At 34.0% G+C, this 16,881-nt stretch overlaps 2 protein-coding genes across 2 annotated transcripts; one reads left to right on the forward strand and one right to left on the reverse strand.

Moving 5' to 3' along the window:
• The first annotated feature begins 7,852 nt into the window (after window positions 1-7,852).
• On the forward strand, window positions 7,853-12,307 carry LOC7493241 (uncharacterized). The gene is made up of 8 exons (XM_002303827.3): window positions 7,853-8,238; window positions 8,325-8,390; window positions 8,573-8,615; window positions 8,966-9,020; window positions 9,441-9,489; window positions 9,978-10,045; window positions 10,451-10,559; window positions 11,906-12,307. Exons 1-8 carry the CDS (start codon window positions 8,050-8,052, stop codon window positions 12,017-12,019), a joined length of 693 nt encoding a protein of 230 aa, XP_002303863.2. The 5' UTR covers window positions 7,853-8,049; the 3' UTR covers window positions 12,020-12,307.
• A 334-nt stretch (window positions 12,308-12,641) lies between these two features.
• On the reverse strand, window positions 12,642-13,552 carry LOC7493242 (RING-H2 finger protein ATL33). The gene has a single exon (XM_002304701.4). It carries the CDS (start codon window positions 13,380-13,382, stop codon window positions 12,795-12,797), a length of 588 nt encoding a protein of 195 aa, XP_002304737.1. The 5' UTR covers window positions 13,383-13,552; the 3' UTR covers window positions 12,642-12,794.
• Window positions 13,553-16,881: the final 3,329 nt, after the last annotated feature.

Below are 16,881 nucleotides of genomic sequence, written 5' to 3' on the forward strand. Positions count from 1 at the left end.
CATACAGAGTTTATTCCTTCTTTCTTTTCTTATTTCTTTACAGGCGAATGAGTGAATATTTATACACATATTCGAACGTAAATTTCTCAACTAACATTAACGGTTATAACTAACTAATTAATAACCTGTTAACCGTATTTACATATATATATATATATATATATATATATATGAAGACTGCAGAATAGAAATAGAATGACTTCTAGGGTCCTGTGGGCAGTAGTGCTTCTGCAGGCTGCTGGGATTCCTCTGATTTCGTATTGTCATTCCTGTGCATATTTGTAGATTGTTGTAGATTCCAATATCCCCCCTCAAGATGAGAATGGATATTTACCATTCCCATCTTGCTAAGGATAGGATTAAGGGTGAGACAACCGAGTGGTTTTGTCAGTGCGTCTGCAAGCTGATATCTGGAAGGGATGTGAATGATGTTAAGCAATCCCTCCTGCAATTTTTCACGTATAAGATGGCAGTCAAGTTGTATATGTTTAGTGCGTTCATGATGAACCGGATTAGAGGCAATATCGGAAGCAGGTTTGCTGTCAGTATACAGCAGGGCAGGCTGGGAGTGTTGAATATGAAAATCGGCCAACAAATAAACCAGCCATTGAAGTTCACATGATGTAGTTGCCAAGGCTCGATATTCAGCTTCTGCTGAGGATCGACTGACAGTTGGTTGTTTCTTTGATTTCCAGGAGATGAGTGAATCGCCAAGAAACACCAAGTATCCAGTGACACTGCGCCTAGTATCAACGCAACCTCCCCAATCACTGTCAGAGTATGCTTTTAAATGGAATGTAGAATCAGCTTTGAGAAGCAATCCTTGACCTGGTGTGGCTTTAAGATAGCGAAGGACTCTTTCTGCAGCTTGCAGATGCGTTGTATGAGGGTTGGACATGAATTGGCTGAGAGTTTGGATGGCATAGGATAAGTCTGGGCGTGTGATTGTGAGATAGAGAAGTCTGCCAATTAAGCGACGATACGAGGCAGGGTCGGACAGAGTAGGGCTAGTATCATGGGCACTGAGTTTCAGTGTGGATTCCATAGGAAATCTGACTGGTTTAGCTCCAGAGAATCCACTATCGGCTAGGATATCTAATGCATATTTGCGCTGACAAAGAACAATGCCTGTTGAAGATCGAGCAACCTCAATGCCTAGAAAATACTTGAGCTTTCCCAAATCTTTTATAGGGAAAGTCGTGCGAAGGAACTGTTTAACTTGGTTTATTGCTGTAAGGGTGTCAGAAGTGATGATGACATCATCAACATAGATTAATACTGCGATGAAGCTGCTGGTAGTTTTTTTGATGAAGAGGCTAGAATCTGCTTTTGCTTGTAGAAAACCGAAAAGTAATAGAGAGGTAGACAGCTTAGAGAACCATTGTCTGGAAGCTTGTTTTAGGCCATAAATGCTCTTTTTGAGTTTGCAGACGCGAGGATCATGGGGAGTGGAGTAACCAGGGGGCAATTGCATATACACTTCCTCATGTAAGTCACCATGCAAGAAGGCATTGTCTACATCAAGTTGGTGTAAATGCCAATTATTGACAGCAGCAATTGTGAGAAAAACTCTGACGGTTGTCATCTTGGCCACAGGGGAATAAGTGTCAAAGAAATCAATTCCCTCTTGTTGTGTGTAGCCCTTAGCTACCAATCTGGCCTTGTAGCGTTCAACCTTACCATCAGCTTGGAATTTGACTTTGTATACCCACTTACATCCAATGACAGATTTGTTATGAGGCAGAAGTACTAAATCCCAAGTGTGGTTGTGTTCAAGAGCTATAATTTCATTGGTCATCGCTTGTTGCCAATGAGGAATAGAGCTGGCTTGTTTGTAAGTTTTTGGTTCAAAAACAGGAATGGAGCAATTTGAAGAGCTTGGGTCTGCTGAAGGAACCTGAGCCATATTTCCACAATAATATTGTTGTAAGTAATGAGGTGGATGTTTAGTTCTTGCAGACCTTCTGAGTTGGGAACCATCATTCTAAGGTAAGGTAGGAGTTGGAGGAGCAGAAGTTTGGAAAGGCAAGGGTACTGGAAGAACAGAATGGTGTGAAGGCTGGGATGGCTTGCAAATGAAGGAATCAAAAAACTGAGGAAAATCAGGAAAGACAAGGGGTGTGTGAACTGTGTTTGGTATTGATGGGAATGTGGATTCATGAAAAATGACATTGCGAGACACGAAAGTTTTGCATGTTGTTAAGTCAAGCAGTTTGTACCCTTTAATGTGGGGGGGATATCCTAAAAAAATGCATTTGGTGGCTCGTGGTTGAAATTTGATGTTGTAGAATAAGCAACCGAAAACTTTGAAGTAATTATAAATGGGTGGTTTATTAAAAAGAAGCTGATATGGTGTTTGATGTTGTAGAATAAGTGAGGGAGTGCGGTTGATTATGTGAGTGGATGTGAGGATGCAATCGGTCCAGTAGGTTAAGAGGAGTTTGGATTGAAACATAAGGGATCAAGCTACATTTAGTAGATGTTGATGTTTCCTTTCAACTCTTCCATTTTGTTCGGGTGTTTCAACACAAGTTGTTTGATGAATGATGCCATGGTCTTGATAAAAGGTAGGCATATTGAACTCTTGTCCATTGTCTGTTCGGATAGTCTGAATTCTGGTGTTGAATTGAGTATGAACATATATTAGAAAATTGTTAAGAAGACCTCTAGTTTCAGACTTGGTTTTCATTAAAAATAACCAAGTGAATCTACTGTAATCATCAACAATGGTGAGGAAAAATTGATGACCAGAATATGAAGTAACAGAGAAGGGTCCCCAAATGTCAATGTGAATTAATTGAAAAACCTGTGTAGATGTATGCATAGACAGGGGAAAAGAGAGCCGTTTTTGCTTAGCTAAGGGGCAAATGTCACAAATGGATTTACCTGTAGAAGTTACTGAAGAATCAATTTTATTAAGAAGATTGAGTTTGGAAATAGGGATGTGGCCTAAACGTAAATGCCAAAGGTCAGTGGCAACAATACAAGATTTGATTATTGATCTAGGAGGTGAGCTTTCTGTAGACTGGTCAGAAGGTTTGTGAATATGATATAGACCAGATTCAGCTTCAGCAAGCCCAATCGTCCTCCATTTGCTTAGATTCTGCAGAAAACATTTCGTGTGAAGAAAAAACAGGCCAATAATGTTATCAGCAGTTAATCTTGAAACATAAATAAGATTAATATTGAAAGAAGGTACATAAAAAGCATTGTTTAAAATGATATCGGGAGAGAATTTAACCGTCCCTGTAAATGCAATAGGCACCTTTTGGCCATTTGGCAGATGAACTTGGTTTTGTATTTTAGGCAGAACAATGGACTCGAAAAGAATGGGGCTACAGATCATGTGATCTGTTGCCCCTGTATCAAGAATCCAAGTAAAATTGTTCTGAGGTGAAGAATTTGTATGACAAGAAAATGATATACCTGATACAGATACTTGTTCCTTAGCAGTGTTATGTAGCTTTGAGTTGGAAATGCTATTTGCAAGAGTGAGTAGATTCTGCATTTGTTCTTGAGAGAAAACAATGTTGGGAGGTTCTTGTTTTTGTTCTGAAGCAACAGTATTATGTGCAATGGGTAGTGTTTGATAATTTCTATTTGTATGTGGCGTGGCAGCAAATCTTTTTCCTTTTGGCCCCTTCCATCCAGGAGGATATCCAATGATCTGAAAACATTTATCAACTAGGTGTCCTGGATATCCACAGTGAGAACAAGTTGCCTCTGATTTTCCTTTTTGTTTAGAAAAACGTGTAACATATGTTGAACCTGACCTGTGATTTGGATTGTGATATTGTCCAGCAGCCTTGGCATGTGAGTCAATGGAAACTCCTACCATATTCGTTAGGGATCTTTGACTTTCTTCTTGCAGAAGCAAAGAAAACACTTTCCCCATAGATAGCAAGGGAGTTTGAAGTAGCAATTGGCTTCTGACTGCAGAGAAGGAATCATGGAGTCCTACCAGAAATTTCATCACATAATCTGACTGTTGTCGATCTGTTAGGTGCTTTAGAATGTTACAAGAACATGAATCAAGATTTCCACATTTGCAGTTTGGTATTGGACGAAAACTAATATATTCATCCCATAGGGCCTTGAATTCGCTGAAGTAATCTGTAACAGTTTTTGAGTTCTGAGAAATAGAACTTAAAGATTTCTCCAAACTGAAAACTCTTGGTCCATCACTTCTCAGATATCTTATTCTCAATTCTTCCCAAATATCGAAGGCTGATGTGAAGTAAAGAAGGCTGCTGCGAATGTCTTTGGCAATAGAATTCATCAGCCATGACAGGACTAGATTATTTGATCTTAGCCATGCCACACGAAGTGATTCATTGTTGGTGATTGGCTGCATTAAAGAACCATCAATAAAAGAAATCTTGTTTTTCACTGTGAGGGCAATTGTCATGGATCTACTCCATACAATGTAATTTTCACCTGTGAAAATTTCAAAGACAAGAAGTGCACCAGGGTTATTAGAAGGGTGCAGGTAGTAGCAGCTGGAGGAATCATCAGATAGATTCATAGTAGTGGTGTTGAATGATTCATTGTGTGCTGTAGAAGCATTTCCTTCAAGATGATCAGACATTTTGAAGTCTTTGAAGAGATCAAGAAGATGACGAAGAAAAGGATTTGTAAAACCCCCAAGAATTTGAATCTTTCTGTTTACGATGAAGAAGAGGTTTAAAGGGAGAAAAAAACTTTGAATTTCATAGCTTGGAATTAAGCTCTGATACCATGTAGAATTCCTACGTGAGGAATGTAAAACATGCAGATGAAGATTCAACAGAAGAGAAGAATGAATTCTTGGAAGAAAAACTAGAGTTGTTTTATGACTTAGAATATCTGCATACAGAGTTTATTCCTTCTTTCTTTTCTTATTTCTTTACAGGCGAATGAGTGAATATTTATACACATATTCGAACATAAATTTCTCAACTAACATTAACGGTTATAACTAACTAATTAATAACCTGTTAACCGTATTTACATATATATATATATATATATGAAGACTGCAGAATAGAAATAGAATGACTTCTAGGGTCCTGTGGGCAGTAGTGCTTCTGCAGGCTGCTGGGATTCCTCTGATTTCGTATTGTCATTCCTGTGCATATTTGTAGATTGTTGTAGATTCCAATACCTTGTGAAACAAATAAAAAATGGGACGGGTCCGAACTCGCTTGATATGTAGTGGTCTCTCTAATTAGTTTTTGACTAGGTTTGTTGCCCACGGTGGCCAAAATGTTTATCCATGTAAAAACATAATGCTAAGAAATTTTTATTGATAATTTAAATAAAATAATAAATAAACTGACAAAGAAAAAAAGTGAAAAAAACTTGACCTGAGCCATTTTAGATTATTAAACAACAAAAAAAACCTGGTTAAACTGGATTAATTTGCAAACTTCACGACCATGAGTACAAGATTAGGATAATTTCATAAAAAACAAGAAAAAAGTCTAAAAACCAGTTCCTAATAAATCAAATGAGAATGCGATAAGTTTATAGAAAAAAAATGAAAAGAAAAAAGTTGATACTCAATTTCTAGCAAATAAAATTTTGAAGGACAAAAATTTTAAAAAAATATAGTTAAAAAAACTCGATTCAGCCCACTTGGGTCAAGATGTAAAATTTCAGACCCAATTGTGATGCTAGGGTAACCATGTTTGAAAGCAAATTGAATAAAATCATGAAACTCAATTATCGAACAATCCAATATTGAAGGATAAAAATAAAAAAATAATAATTAAAGAAAAGCAACAAAAAAAATTGAGTCAATCCGGGTTAATTTACTAACCTCGCGATCATGGACATAAAATCAGGATAAGCTAATAGAAAGGAAAGGAAACATAAAAACATAAAGACCAATTTCCAATGCATCAAATATTGAAAGATGAAATTAAAATAAATATTTTAAAAATAAAAGATAAAAAAAAACCAAATTCAACCTGCATTAACCTTTGAAACCAATGACTTTGGTCATAAATCCGAGACTCATCGTATAGAAGGCTAACCATAAAAAATAACAAATCAAAACTCTAAAAAAAAACATCGGCTTAAAAAAAGGAAAAAAATAAGCAAACACGGGCGGACCTTCTAAACTTGGTATAGTCTCTAAAACTCGCAACTCGTGAAATCCTTGATCACGGGTTAAAAATAAACTTAATTCTCAATCAATTTAATTTTGAAGGATGAAATCATGAAAAAATATCAATTTAAAAAACTTGTAAAAGCAAAAAAAGAAAGAAAGAATGGAGATCAAATTTAATAGAAAAAAATTCATAAAGGATGAAATTGTAAAACAAAACTAAAAAAATAATCTTAAACAAAAAAATAGTAATTAAAATAATAGGAAAAAAATTCAAAAAAATAAAAAAATAAAAGAGGGTGAGGTTGAAAAACATTTTTAGTTTTATAGATTATTTAAAATAAAAAATAATAATCAAAAGGATAGAGCTAAATGCGAAGGAAAAAAATTGAAAGGGATGGTCTGAAATTTTGAAGGGTCTAGCATGCAATTCAAGAAGGAGAGAAAAAAAAACATGGTTGTCAGCGTCAAACTAGAGGCACCTTTGGTGCACGTGCCTCCCCGTCACTGATGGAGCGTTGAGACCTTTCAAATGCTAGAAGGACACTGACATGTTTTTGTAATAACATTTATTATATGGTCAAATACAATAATGCTCTTGAGTAACTTTCACATTAACAATAAAACCAATGTAAAAAAAAAAAAATTGTTGTGAGATAGTTATGTTGATTTCTCTAAAGACAACAAAATAATTTTATTATTTAAAAAAACTAAAAAAAACCATAACATCCTTTATTAAAAAGCATTTCAATTTTTTATTTTAGAGTTAAATTTGTAATTTTACTATATAAAAAAAACAAGATTACTAACCTATTTATCCACAAATCGTTAAAAATAATTATATGATGATGGAAAAAGCATATTGCTCTTAATGTCAATTTAAAGGTTTTATAGGCCAAGAGCATGTCGATCAAGTAATAATTTGTATCTGGAGATACAATAAAACCTCCTTCTCCAGTAGTTTTTTTTATATATATAATTTAATTTAATCAACACCTTTAGCAAGTTAATTAAGTCGAGTAATTTTTGTAGAATCGTTCAATGCTATTGGTGTTCACAAATTTCCTGGCTTCTAATAAACCTTATTGAAGGCACATTGAGCTCTTGTGCAGTGACCACATTGTGGCCATTTCCCAGTAATTTACGAGATAATTTTTCCTTTTATTTGTGTTCATACTTTTGCGTGAGTTTATGGTATTGCAATAAATATTTTTTAAAGATTATTTAGCGATGTTAAGCACTTTATAATGACAATAAATAACCAAAATAAGATTATAAAATAGAATAATTATCGGTAAATTATTAATAAAACAGGAGATGTTCTAGCCACCCCTTTGTTCTTTATATTTTTTTTTCAATTTTCATATTTTTTGTGTTTTTAGGAATGGTAAATCACATTAAAATATTTTTTATTCTTTATTCATATGTTGGAAATATGGTTCTAGATTGACTTCAATTCATGCACTAAACAAGAAGTTAGTCTATTACTTATCCCTAGCCACTAAATAACCTATATTTTGATTATTTTTTTTTAGATTTTTTTAGGTCTTCAAGTGTTTTTAAAAATATTATAACATGCATGAGGAGTTGAGTGAAAAAAAAGTGAAAGAAAATAAAAAAAATAAAATAAAAACATGAAAAATGGTGAGCATTTAGTTAGTTATTTTGTAATAAAGGGTAAAAGATGAAACTACCTAAAAAGTAAAGGTAAAGGGTAAAAGTGAAAACATTTCAAATATAAGGATTGAAGTGGAATAAATCAATGAGTACAAAAATTAGTATACCGTACCATTTCTCACTAGCTCCTATTCTTCCTTCCTCCGCTCGTCTCTTCGTCACTTCTTCTCAGCACCATCGTCTCCTTCCCGTCGGAAGCAAAGCTCAAACCTCAACTGTAGAAATCCATAATCAGATTGAATTTTGGTGCTAGCTTAATGAATTTTGGCGGATAGTCATCAATGGCAGACCAATCAAAAAAGGAGAAGGAGAAGGAGAAGGGGAATCTCTCCAAATCAATATCAGCTCCACAAGCATTTCTCATCCATCTGATATCTGGACTTGGCTTAGCAATATCATTATGGGTAGCCCACAATTTCTACTCCATCAATCTCGTCTCCCATCCTTCAATTACCCTCCGTCTCATCTGGGTACAGTTCAAAAACCACTCTCTCGTTGATTTTGAAGTTATTGTTCTAAATTATTAATTGGTATCTTTTTTTGTTTATTTTTTTAGATTGTAGAGAGTGCAATTGTCATACTTATTTACAGCCGCTTTCGAATTGATCCGCAACAATGCTCGGTATTACCTTGTCATTCTTTGCTCTTTATGTATTCTTGGGTTTTTCTTGCTTTCTTGGAAATGTGGAAAAGTTAAGGTTTTTTTTTCCCCTCATTTTCTTGGAAACCTAACAAGCCCTTTGTTGGATTTGTTTTCCTGCTTTAGTTAATCTGTCTTTTTTTGAATCTTTGTGAATTTTGCAGTACTTGAAAGCTGTAGTACGGGGAATATTGGCACTTCCTGTTGGTCAGTATTGAACTTTGCTTTCTTAGTTTTTTTATTTTTTCTTGGTATTTTAGTTTTATGATACAGAATAAAAAAATGTATGCTTTGAATATATTAGAATATCTCTGCTATTTATTTTGCATGTAAATATGTCACCTTGGTAAACCTACTCAACAAGAAGTCAAGGTTTCAATCAAGACTTTATTGAGGTTTGAAATGAATAGAAGTAAACGATTTGATTTTGGAATGTAGTTCAAAATCTTGTAAGTGAAATTATGCTGCTGCTGAATTTAGTTTCTGGCTATTATTGTTAGTTTCTCTATATGCATTATGTCAACTTAACATATTCCCTTGTATCTTTTACTTTGTAGGCGCTCTTGTGAATGCACTTGGAGCCATTGCTTTGGGTGCACCCGTTGGTATCCAGTATGTGTGCTCCTTGTTGACAGTTTTGAATATTTTGAGAAAATTTTGAAATTAGAATTCATAGTTGAGGTGAGGTTGCAAGAGATAGATTCTTTGTAATACTGTTAAGGCTGTAGTCCCTATGAAAACCTTTTTTCACTATCAGATTCTTAACTCCTTTCCCCCCCCTCATTGTCCCTTGTGAAGTTCTATTTTGTTTGAACCAAGTTTTGATGTTGAACTTCAATATCTGTTGGTGGCTGCCCAACTCTAGTTATTGACTTACGGTTTCAGAATTATGAAGAGAGGAATTATAAACATGATTCATGAATATTTTTCATTATCACGATGCTGTTCAGACCGCATCTTTTCCTTTGGTTTTTTGAATTCAACTTCATCTGAAGTGCATGTTTGATTTGCTTTTTTGGTATTTGAGGACAGGTACTTGCCAAAGACCATAAACTGGTCTCTTCTTATGTCATCATTCACAGTAAGTATTTGTTGTTATTGAACTTGCCCAGCATAATTCTTAATGTTTGATGAATCAAATTTGAATCTACATTATTAGTATCTCATCTTTTCAGTTCTATTTAATTCTCATTATTGTTAATTTTTCGCTCTCCAGATGAATGTATCATGATTTTTTATATTTCATTCCAAACTTTCTCTTATTCAGTGAATGGGTCTCAAGTCTGCAAATTTATTTCCCCCCACTGTGCTTATTGCACTTGCTTTTGTTTTTGTGTTTAAAAAGTGCTTTTGAAAATTTTTGAAGTTCTTTTTTTTTTGCTTCAAATTGATTTTTTTTAATGATTTTGAATCATTTTGCTGGTGTCAAAAATGAATTTTAAAAAATAAAAAAAACATTATTTTGATGCATTTCCAGGTGAAAAACACTTTGAAATGTAACTGCCGCTATAATCCCAAATGCTACCTTAGTAGGGGAAGTCTAATGATTGCCTTTATATCTTTTGGCAGGTTGCACCTGCTGCTTCAGTATTTGGTTCATCATGGACATATTGGCAACGGATATTTGCAGAGACAAAGTAAGGTTTCCAACATTAGTTGCCTTTTAGTCCATGTTTAGACTTCTAGTGTACAGCAAATGCTCTTTTTGAGCATCTCTTTTATCCCCACGAAATAATTTAATTGTTCCATTGCTTTGAACCTCGGATTTCTTTCCAGTTCAAAGGGAACCACAGTTTGGGTACGTGCAAGCCTTAACTTTTTGGTGGGATTAGACATGGTATATGTACAATATTTGAATTGAAATGGGGGAGAGCCCATCAATAGCTTATGTTTTGTCTGCTAAGTTGATCAGCAAGGCAAACTGACTGGAATTTTCTAAAAATCAAGTCTGAGAAGTTAAAAGCATGACACAAGAAGAAAACTGGTTGGCTTTCGTACAAATTTGTTTGCATCAATGTTGAATTCTTTCCCCCCACTCTTAGGCCAAATGAACCATTGGAATATATGATCTGCATACCAGCACATGGGGCTGTTATTGGAGGCTGGTTTGGAGCTTGGCCTATGCCACTGGACTGGGAAAGGCCATGGCAGGTACTGTTCTTCCTTCAGTTCCTGTACTATTTGATTTTGCCTGTTACACTTTTGGAAACTGCTGCATGTTTGAGCAAAGATATTGGTCATTTTCTTCCAAATGAACACTGTTTATCCATAGAGAGGTTATTATGTATCCTCTAGGGTGTTATCGTGGGTTGTTTATTACCCATCTGTATATCAAGATTTCCATAATTGCTTTGACACTCTTTTGAAAGTGACTATTATGGGCTGGCATGGGATGGCCCACTTTATACTGCCTCTTGCTTGGGTGATAAACCAATTCTTATCTGTGTAGCTTATTAGGAATCACTTTCTGAACCTTGTTCCTACTTTCACTCTGTGAGCGTTGAACCCCTTCTGTTTTACAATAACAGAGTGCGGAAGTTTTATAGGTCTTAGGTGGGGAGGGAGTAAAGTGATGAATGGCTCTACAACGTTAGTTTCATAAGCTATAATCACACATGAGTTCAACTTGCTGAGAATGATGAACTTGAGGTTATTGGAGCTTGATGCTTAATCTTATTTGGAATCAAGGGAAGCATTGGTCTCAGTACATTTTTAGACAAAGCAAGGTCGAGGACTTGACCGCTTAAGTAAGGAAACATACAGGTGTTCAGATAAATTAAAGCCCCACAACAGTTAAGATACAGCAAGAAACTTGTTTCACTTCAGGATACAAAATAAACTCGGTGCATTATCGGGGGATTCCTTAATGACATAGGAGCTTTTGGATTATTGAATATTTTTCCATTGTTTTTTAACTTTTCTTATAGTTTAGGAATCCTAATGCTAGTTGGAATCTATATTAGCTATATAACTTTCAACAAGGAATCATTTTTCTATAAAGATTAGGATTTAGACCTAAAACTAGTATAAATTGGGCTGTCTAGCTTATTTTTCCGGCATGTTTTATGTCATTATCAATCGTTATAGATTTGAGGTTCTGTACAGATCCTAAACCTATTTTTCTAGTTTCAACTTGAATTTTCTTCAAGTCAGTCAACGATTTTTTGTTCTTTACTGTTTTGAGTTGATTTCTCTTCCACACTTCTAACCAGAGATTAATATCATTATCTGATATACGTAGTCTTGCTTTGCTATGTATTTTGGGTTCTAGCAAATGCGTAGCTCAGTAACCCACTTTAGACTGAACTCTAGTTTCATATTGCTACGGTATATGACTCTGATCCAGGATGATTTTGCAGGGGAAATTCCTTACTGTATATTTCTGCTTCTCACTTCAGGCATCCCTGGAGTCCAGCTGACTTTTACTTGTTTCCTCGTCATATCATCTTCCTATATGATTCTTTTGAGGCTTGATGTTCATTATTTATGATTTACAGGAATGGCCGATATGTGTGACCTATGGAGCCATGACTGGATATTTGGTTGGAATGCTAGCAAGTTCTGGTTTTGTTCTTGCAAATGGGAGACGGCAACGACTTAAAGAAGACTAACATGCTAAGAAAGATTATTTACCTTTACCTAGCTGTAGGAACAAGCATGCCGTTTTGGAGATTGCTGACATACATGTTGAAGATCGCCACTGAAATACCTTTTTTTTTTTTGGATGGATACAATCAGCCAGGCATCTTCTTTGGTTTTCTGGACGAGTATTCAGCATGTATAACATCAATCATTTTTTATATTGGTTTTATCATGAAAATTCACTTTTCACGACAACCAAAGGAGAATTATATGTTTCCTTATATTTATGTTGTATAAAATCAAGTTTTAGGCATCAATGCGCACTTTATTCATGCGTGCTTCAAAGGTTTACTAAATTCATCAAGTTTTGTTATTTTATCATCATGGCAAAAAATAACAAGATAGGCAAACTTTGCTTTTGTGGAAAGGCAAAAATGATGCCAAAATATTGCTGTGTTGGCTTTCTGTAATGATTGTATCCAGGTTAATTTTGAACAAGTACCATAGTAAATTTCTTATTCATCATCTCTGCCGTCTGTATTACTCTCAATTAGATCACAGCCACCCTCACCATTTTGCAAATCATCTTCCCAACATGATTAAGCAACAATTCAGCAAGGAGAATTTTGGAGCTAAAGCTTGCCAAGACAATAAAAAAAAAATGCAGACAAATTTCTCCTATTGATTTGTCAATTAAAAAAAAAAAGAGTAAAAAATGACATTGGATTTTAGGCTGTAAAGTAGGATAATAGCTCACTCTACAATATAGGAAAGCAAAAGCCAATGAGATGCCAGATCTTGTACTCAAACCAAACTCGCCGCATCCGGCAATCCTTGCTGGAGATCGTCAACATTATTTCTAGATGTTGAAGAGGAGGGATTCTTACCAGGATGCTTGGCAGGAGGGGCAGTAGAAGCCCGACAGACAGGACAATTTGAGTTAGAACTGAGCCACATATCAATACAAGAAGCATGAAAGGAGTGCTTGCACACACTTAGTTGCTTCACTGCTTCCCCATCAGAAAACACAGACAAACAAACTGGACATTCACTTCCAACATCCTGCAAATGCGTGTCTTTCTGAAACTTAACATCTGAAACCCGCTCTTTCTGATCACCGCTCGTTGTACCGTTTAAGTCGTCGGTATCAACAATTTCAGAGACAGAAAGGGTTTCAGAGATGATGGAACTGCTGCTTCGGTGACGCCTCCTCCTCCTGAAGGGGCCAGGAGGGCACTTGATAGAGAAGAAAAAGGTGTAGATCAGAGCGGGAACGGCGATAACAGCTATGAATGCAAGAATGAATTCAAGAGGGGCTAAATCTACACTCCTTGGCGGTGCAGGGAAAGGTGGGGGTTCAGGTACCATGAAGATGGTTGGTGGATGCTCCATGTGATGACAGTGACGATTGATAACTATTACTCCAATGAAAGGATGGAAATAGCTGTAGGGTTTTTGTGAGCTTATTATTATTACTTCAGATGGTGGAGTTGTTTTGTCTTGTTTACCTTTTTCTTTATTCTGAGAAGCTGGGATCTACGAGTAACTTACATGCTTCCTAAACTGGCGGTGGATTCTATAAATCTAATTTTAACTAAATATTAGCATGGTAAAGTTTATTTAGCCCACTCAAATTTAATTGGGTTAATTAATATCAACATTATTCTCTCTCTCTTTTTAAAATAAATAATATCTTTTTAATAAAAATAATTAATTCAAGTATCCGTGAATTAATCCAATAATTCTAAGTTTCCGGGCCGGGTCTCGCGATGGCTGGAGCAGGAGCAATAATTGACAAAGGGATTTGTGTCTTCATGTAAGAATGAAGATTCTACACGCGTCGACTTTTCTTTGACAAATGGTCCCCGCATCATTTCTAGCTAGATAATATTTATTAGTCCCTTTATTCTATATTCCTGTAGCCACTGTTTGTTTATCATGTTGAAGTTTTTTTAAAATTATTTTGATATATTGATATTAAAAATAAAATTTTAAAATAAATTATATTATTTTAATATATTTATAAATAAAAAAAAATCTTGAAAAAAAAATGCTATTATAATATCGATCACTATCTTAATACGGTACCTTTATTTTCTTTTCTTATTTTATATAATCACTCTACTAAAGAAAATATATTAATATGATCCTTCTATTAAGATTGTGTCTGATTTATTGTTAATTTGTGGTCTTACATGTTAAATAAAGTTGACTAAATTATATCCGCTTTATGTCATCAACACTTTTTTTTAATAAAATATAAATTCGTGCTATGCTATAAGTCTGTATTATTTTTTCAATAAAATATTTAAATGTTATCAACACTGTTTTAAAAAAAATATAAATTTAATAACTCAAGTTATAATCCCAATCAATTAAATAAGTTGGTTTTATTTAAATCATATTGAAAAAAAAAACAATAGCAAACGAGAATATATATATATAATCTACATAAAATATATAAAAAGATTATAGATGAATCATACTAACCTCTTAAAAAATTAAACATACCCAATATAATTAAAAATAATAATTACTATTTAAAAAAGGCTAAAAAACTGAAAAAATAATAGAGAAGATGCATTAATTAAAGCATAAATTTAAAAATTATTTTTAAAAAGACATTAATAAAAAAAAATTGACAATTAAAAAAAAATCAAAATGAAAAGAAAAAAATTGAACATGTAAAATTTCTTAAAGTGTTTTTTCACATAAAATATAAAAAATATAAATATAAAAACTTATGTACCCATTTAATTAAATAAATTACAAACCATTATGTAAATAAATAAGAAAAAAATATCATTAACGATAAATATAAATATAATTGAAAAAAATAAAAAAATAAATATAAATCAAGATATTTAATATTATAACATGGACTATTTACTTAAATAAAATTAATGAGTTATTTACTTAAATAAAATTGATAAGCGTCCAAGAGATTTAGTTTAAGAAAATTCCCAAAATTCAAAAGTATAAATAACTAAAAATTGAAAAAAAGAAAGAGGGAAGAACTTTACTAATAAAGGTGATTAGTTGGGTAATTAAAGTAATCATAGGCAACACAAATCCAAGTCATTCATCATTCTTTCACCACTGCATTTGATTTATCACAGATCAAATCATTAGTTTATCACCCACCTAGAATTCAGCTCGGATCATGTTAACAAACAACAACCCTAATTGATAATATTTGATATGGGTTCTGGCTTGGACCTACACAACTTTATTACCAACAAATATCAAATATTAAATATTAAATATTTTTTCATGTATCATTAAGATCCGAGCTTTGTGACATCATTGCAGTATTCCAATACTCCTAAATCAAATTTAAATTATAATTAACTCAAAGTTATGTATCCCCAAACCTGATTACAAAACGGGTAGATGCCTTCATTTCCCATCCACTTCTCAATCATTTTGCTGGTATTCTATTTAGATCTGGTGTTAAATGCTTTTTATGTAAGATGGTTGTTCTTGTTAATCTTAGTTTTTGAGCTGGTATAATCAAGTTATAAGAGAAAAGGTCCCATTTCATGCTAATTAGGGTTTGCCTAGAGAATGAAAAGAACTTCATTAATTACAATTATAGTTACATTTTACAGGAGATCACCAAAATACCTTCGTTGTGGATTAGATACAATCAGCCCCAGCTTAAGTTGTTAGTTCCCCCACCTGCCCCAAACCACCGCAGCTCTGTCATCTCCCATGGTCAATAACTTCTGATATCACAGCGGGCCTCTGTCGGAAATTCATCAAAAACACAGTAGCTGAGCTTCGAATATAAACTGTTAGATAAGATTTTAATAAATTATTTATATTATCCACTTGGCAAATTTCCAGCACCATCCCACACGTCATTAACTAATTAAGTAACGAAGATGCATGGAAATTTCGAGGCTAGACTCGTCAAAAAAGAAGAAAAAAAATCCAGACCAATTTAATTTGTCCGATTCACAAGACTTGTTAGGAAACAGCTTAAAAATGACATTTGATGTTAAGGGATTAGCATTCAGTGTAAACATGGGCCCATAAAAAACGCTTTCTGGAGGATAGGGTTTTCCCGAATACAAAAAAAAATTCAGTGTAAATATGCATTTTCTTTTTTCAAGTGGGACGACGACTTTGACGAGAGAACGCACACATCAACTAACTTACACTTCCAAGCAAAAGTATTGAGAATGACCAAAACAATATGAAATTGGACGCTGCAGAGTGACCTCTGTCGGTCACTCATTTAGACCAAAGGCTATGCTTAGATGAATTAAAGAATAAGGAAACTGGCAATTGAGGTCGCGACAAGGGATTTAATTTCTTTTCTATACTTGGGTCGATCTTTTCTGTGCATGTTTGTCACCACCGCGATGTTTTACTTGTTCATTGGGCTTGCAGGGTGTTCAGTGGACCCGATAATTAATCGTTGTGCGCATAAGCTGACCCGGACACCTCAGGTTATCAAAAAAAAAAAATAAGAAAACGGAGTGCAAGGAAGTACTGTAGGTTTATATAAAATTAATTAAGATTTGATTACCATTTTGAAATAAAAGAGACAAAAATAATAGATATAAAAAAGATATATTCTGTTTTGAAATTATAAAAAGTTATTTTAAAATTATCTTAATTATAAATTTATTTTATATCTTTATTTTTTTTCTTCAACCACATGTTGTTGTTTACGTTGTCTTTATTTATTTTATCCCAAAATAATAAAAAAAATATCTCTCCTTGCCACTTTGTAAAAAACAATTAGAGTGAAAAATGGAAGTTTCATTGCCACATTTACCTACTTCATTTGTCATATTTACCCCTTCTAATTATCAAATTAGAGTGTAAAATGGAGGCTTCATTTCCACATTTACCTACTTCAGCTATCATATGCCTAAAA

The sequence above is a fragment of the Populus trichocarpa genome, chromosome 3 (genome assembly GCF_000002775.5).
Source record: "Populus trichocarpa isolate Nisqually-1 chromosome 3, P.trichocarpa_v4.1, whole genome shotgun sequence".
NCBI classification, from domain to species: Eukaryota; Viridiplantae; Streptophyta; class Magnoliopsida; order Malpighiales; family Salicaceae; genus Populus; species Populus trichocarpa.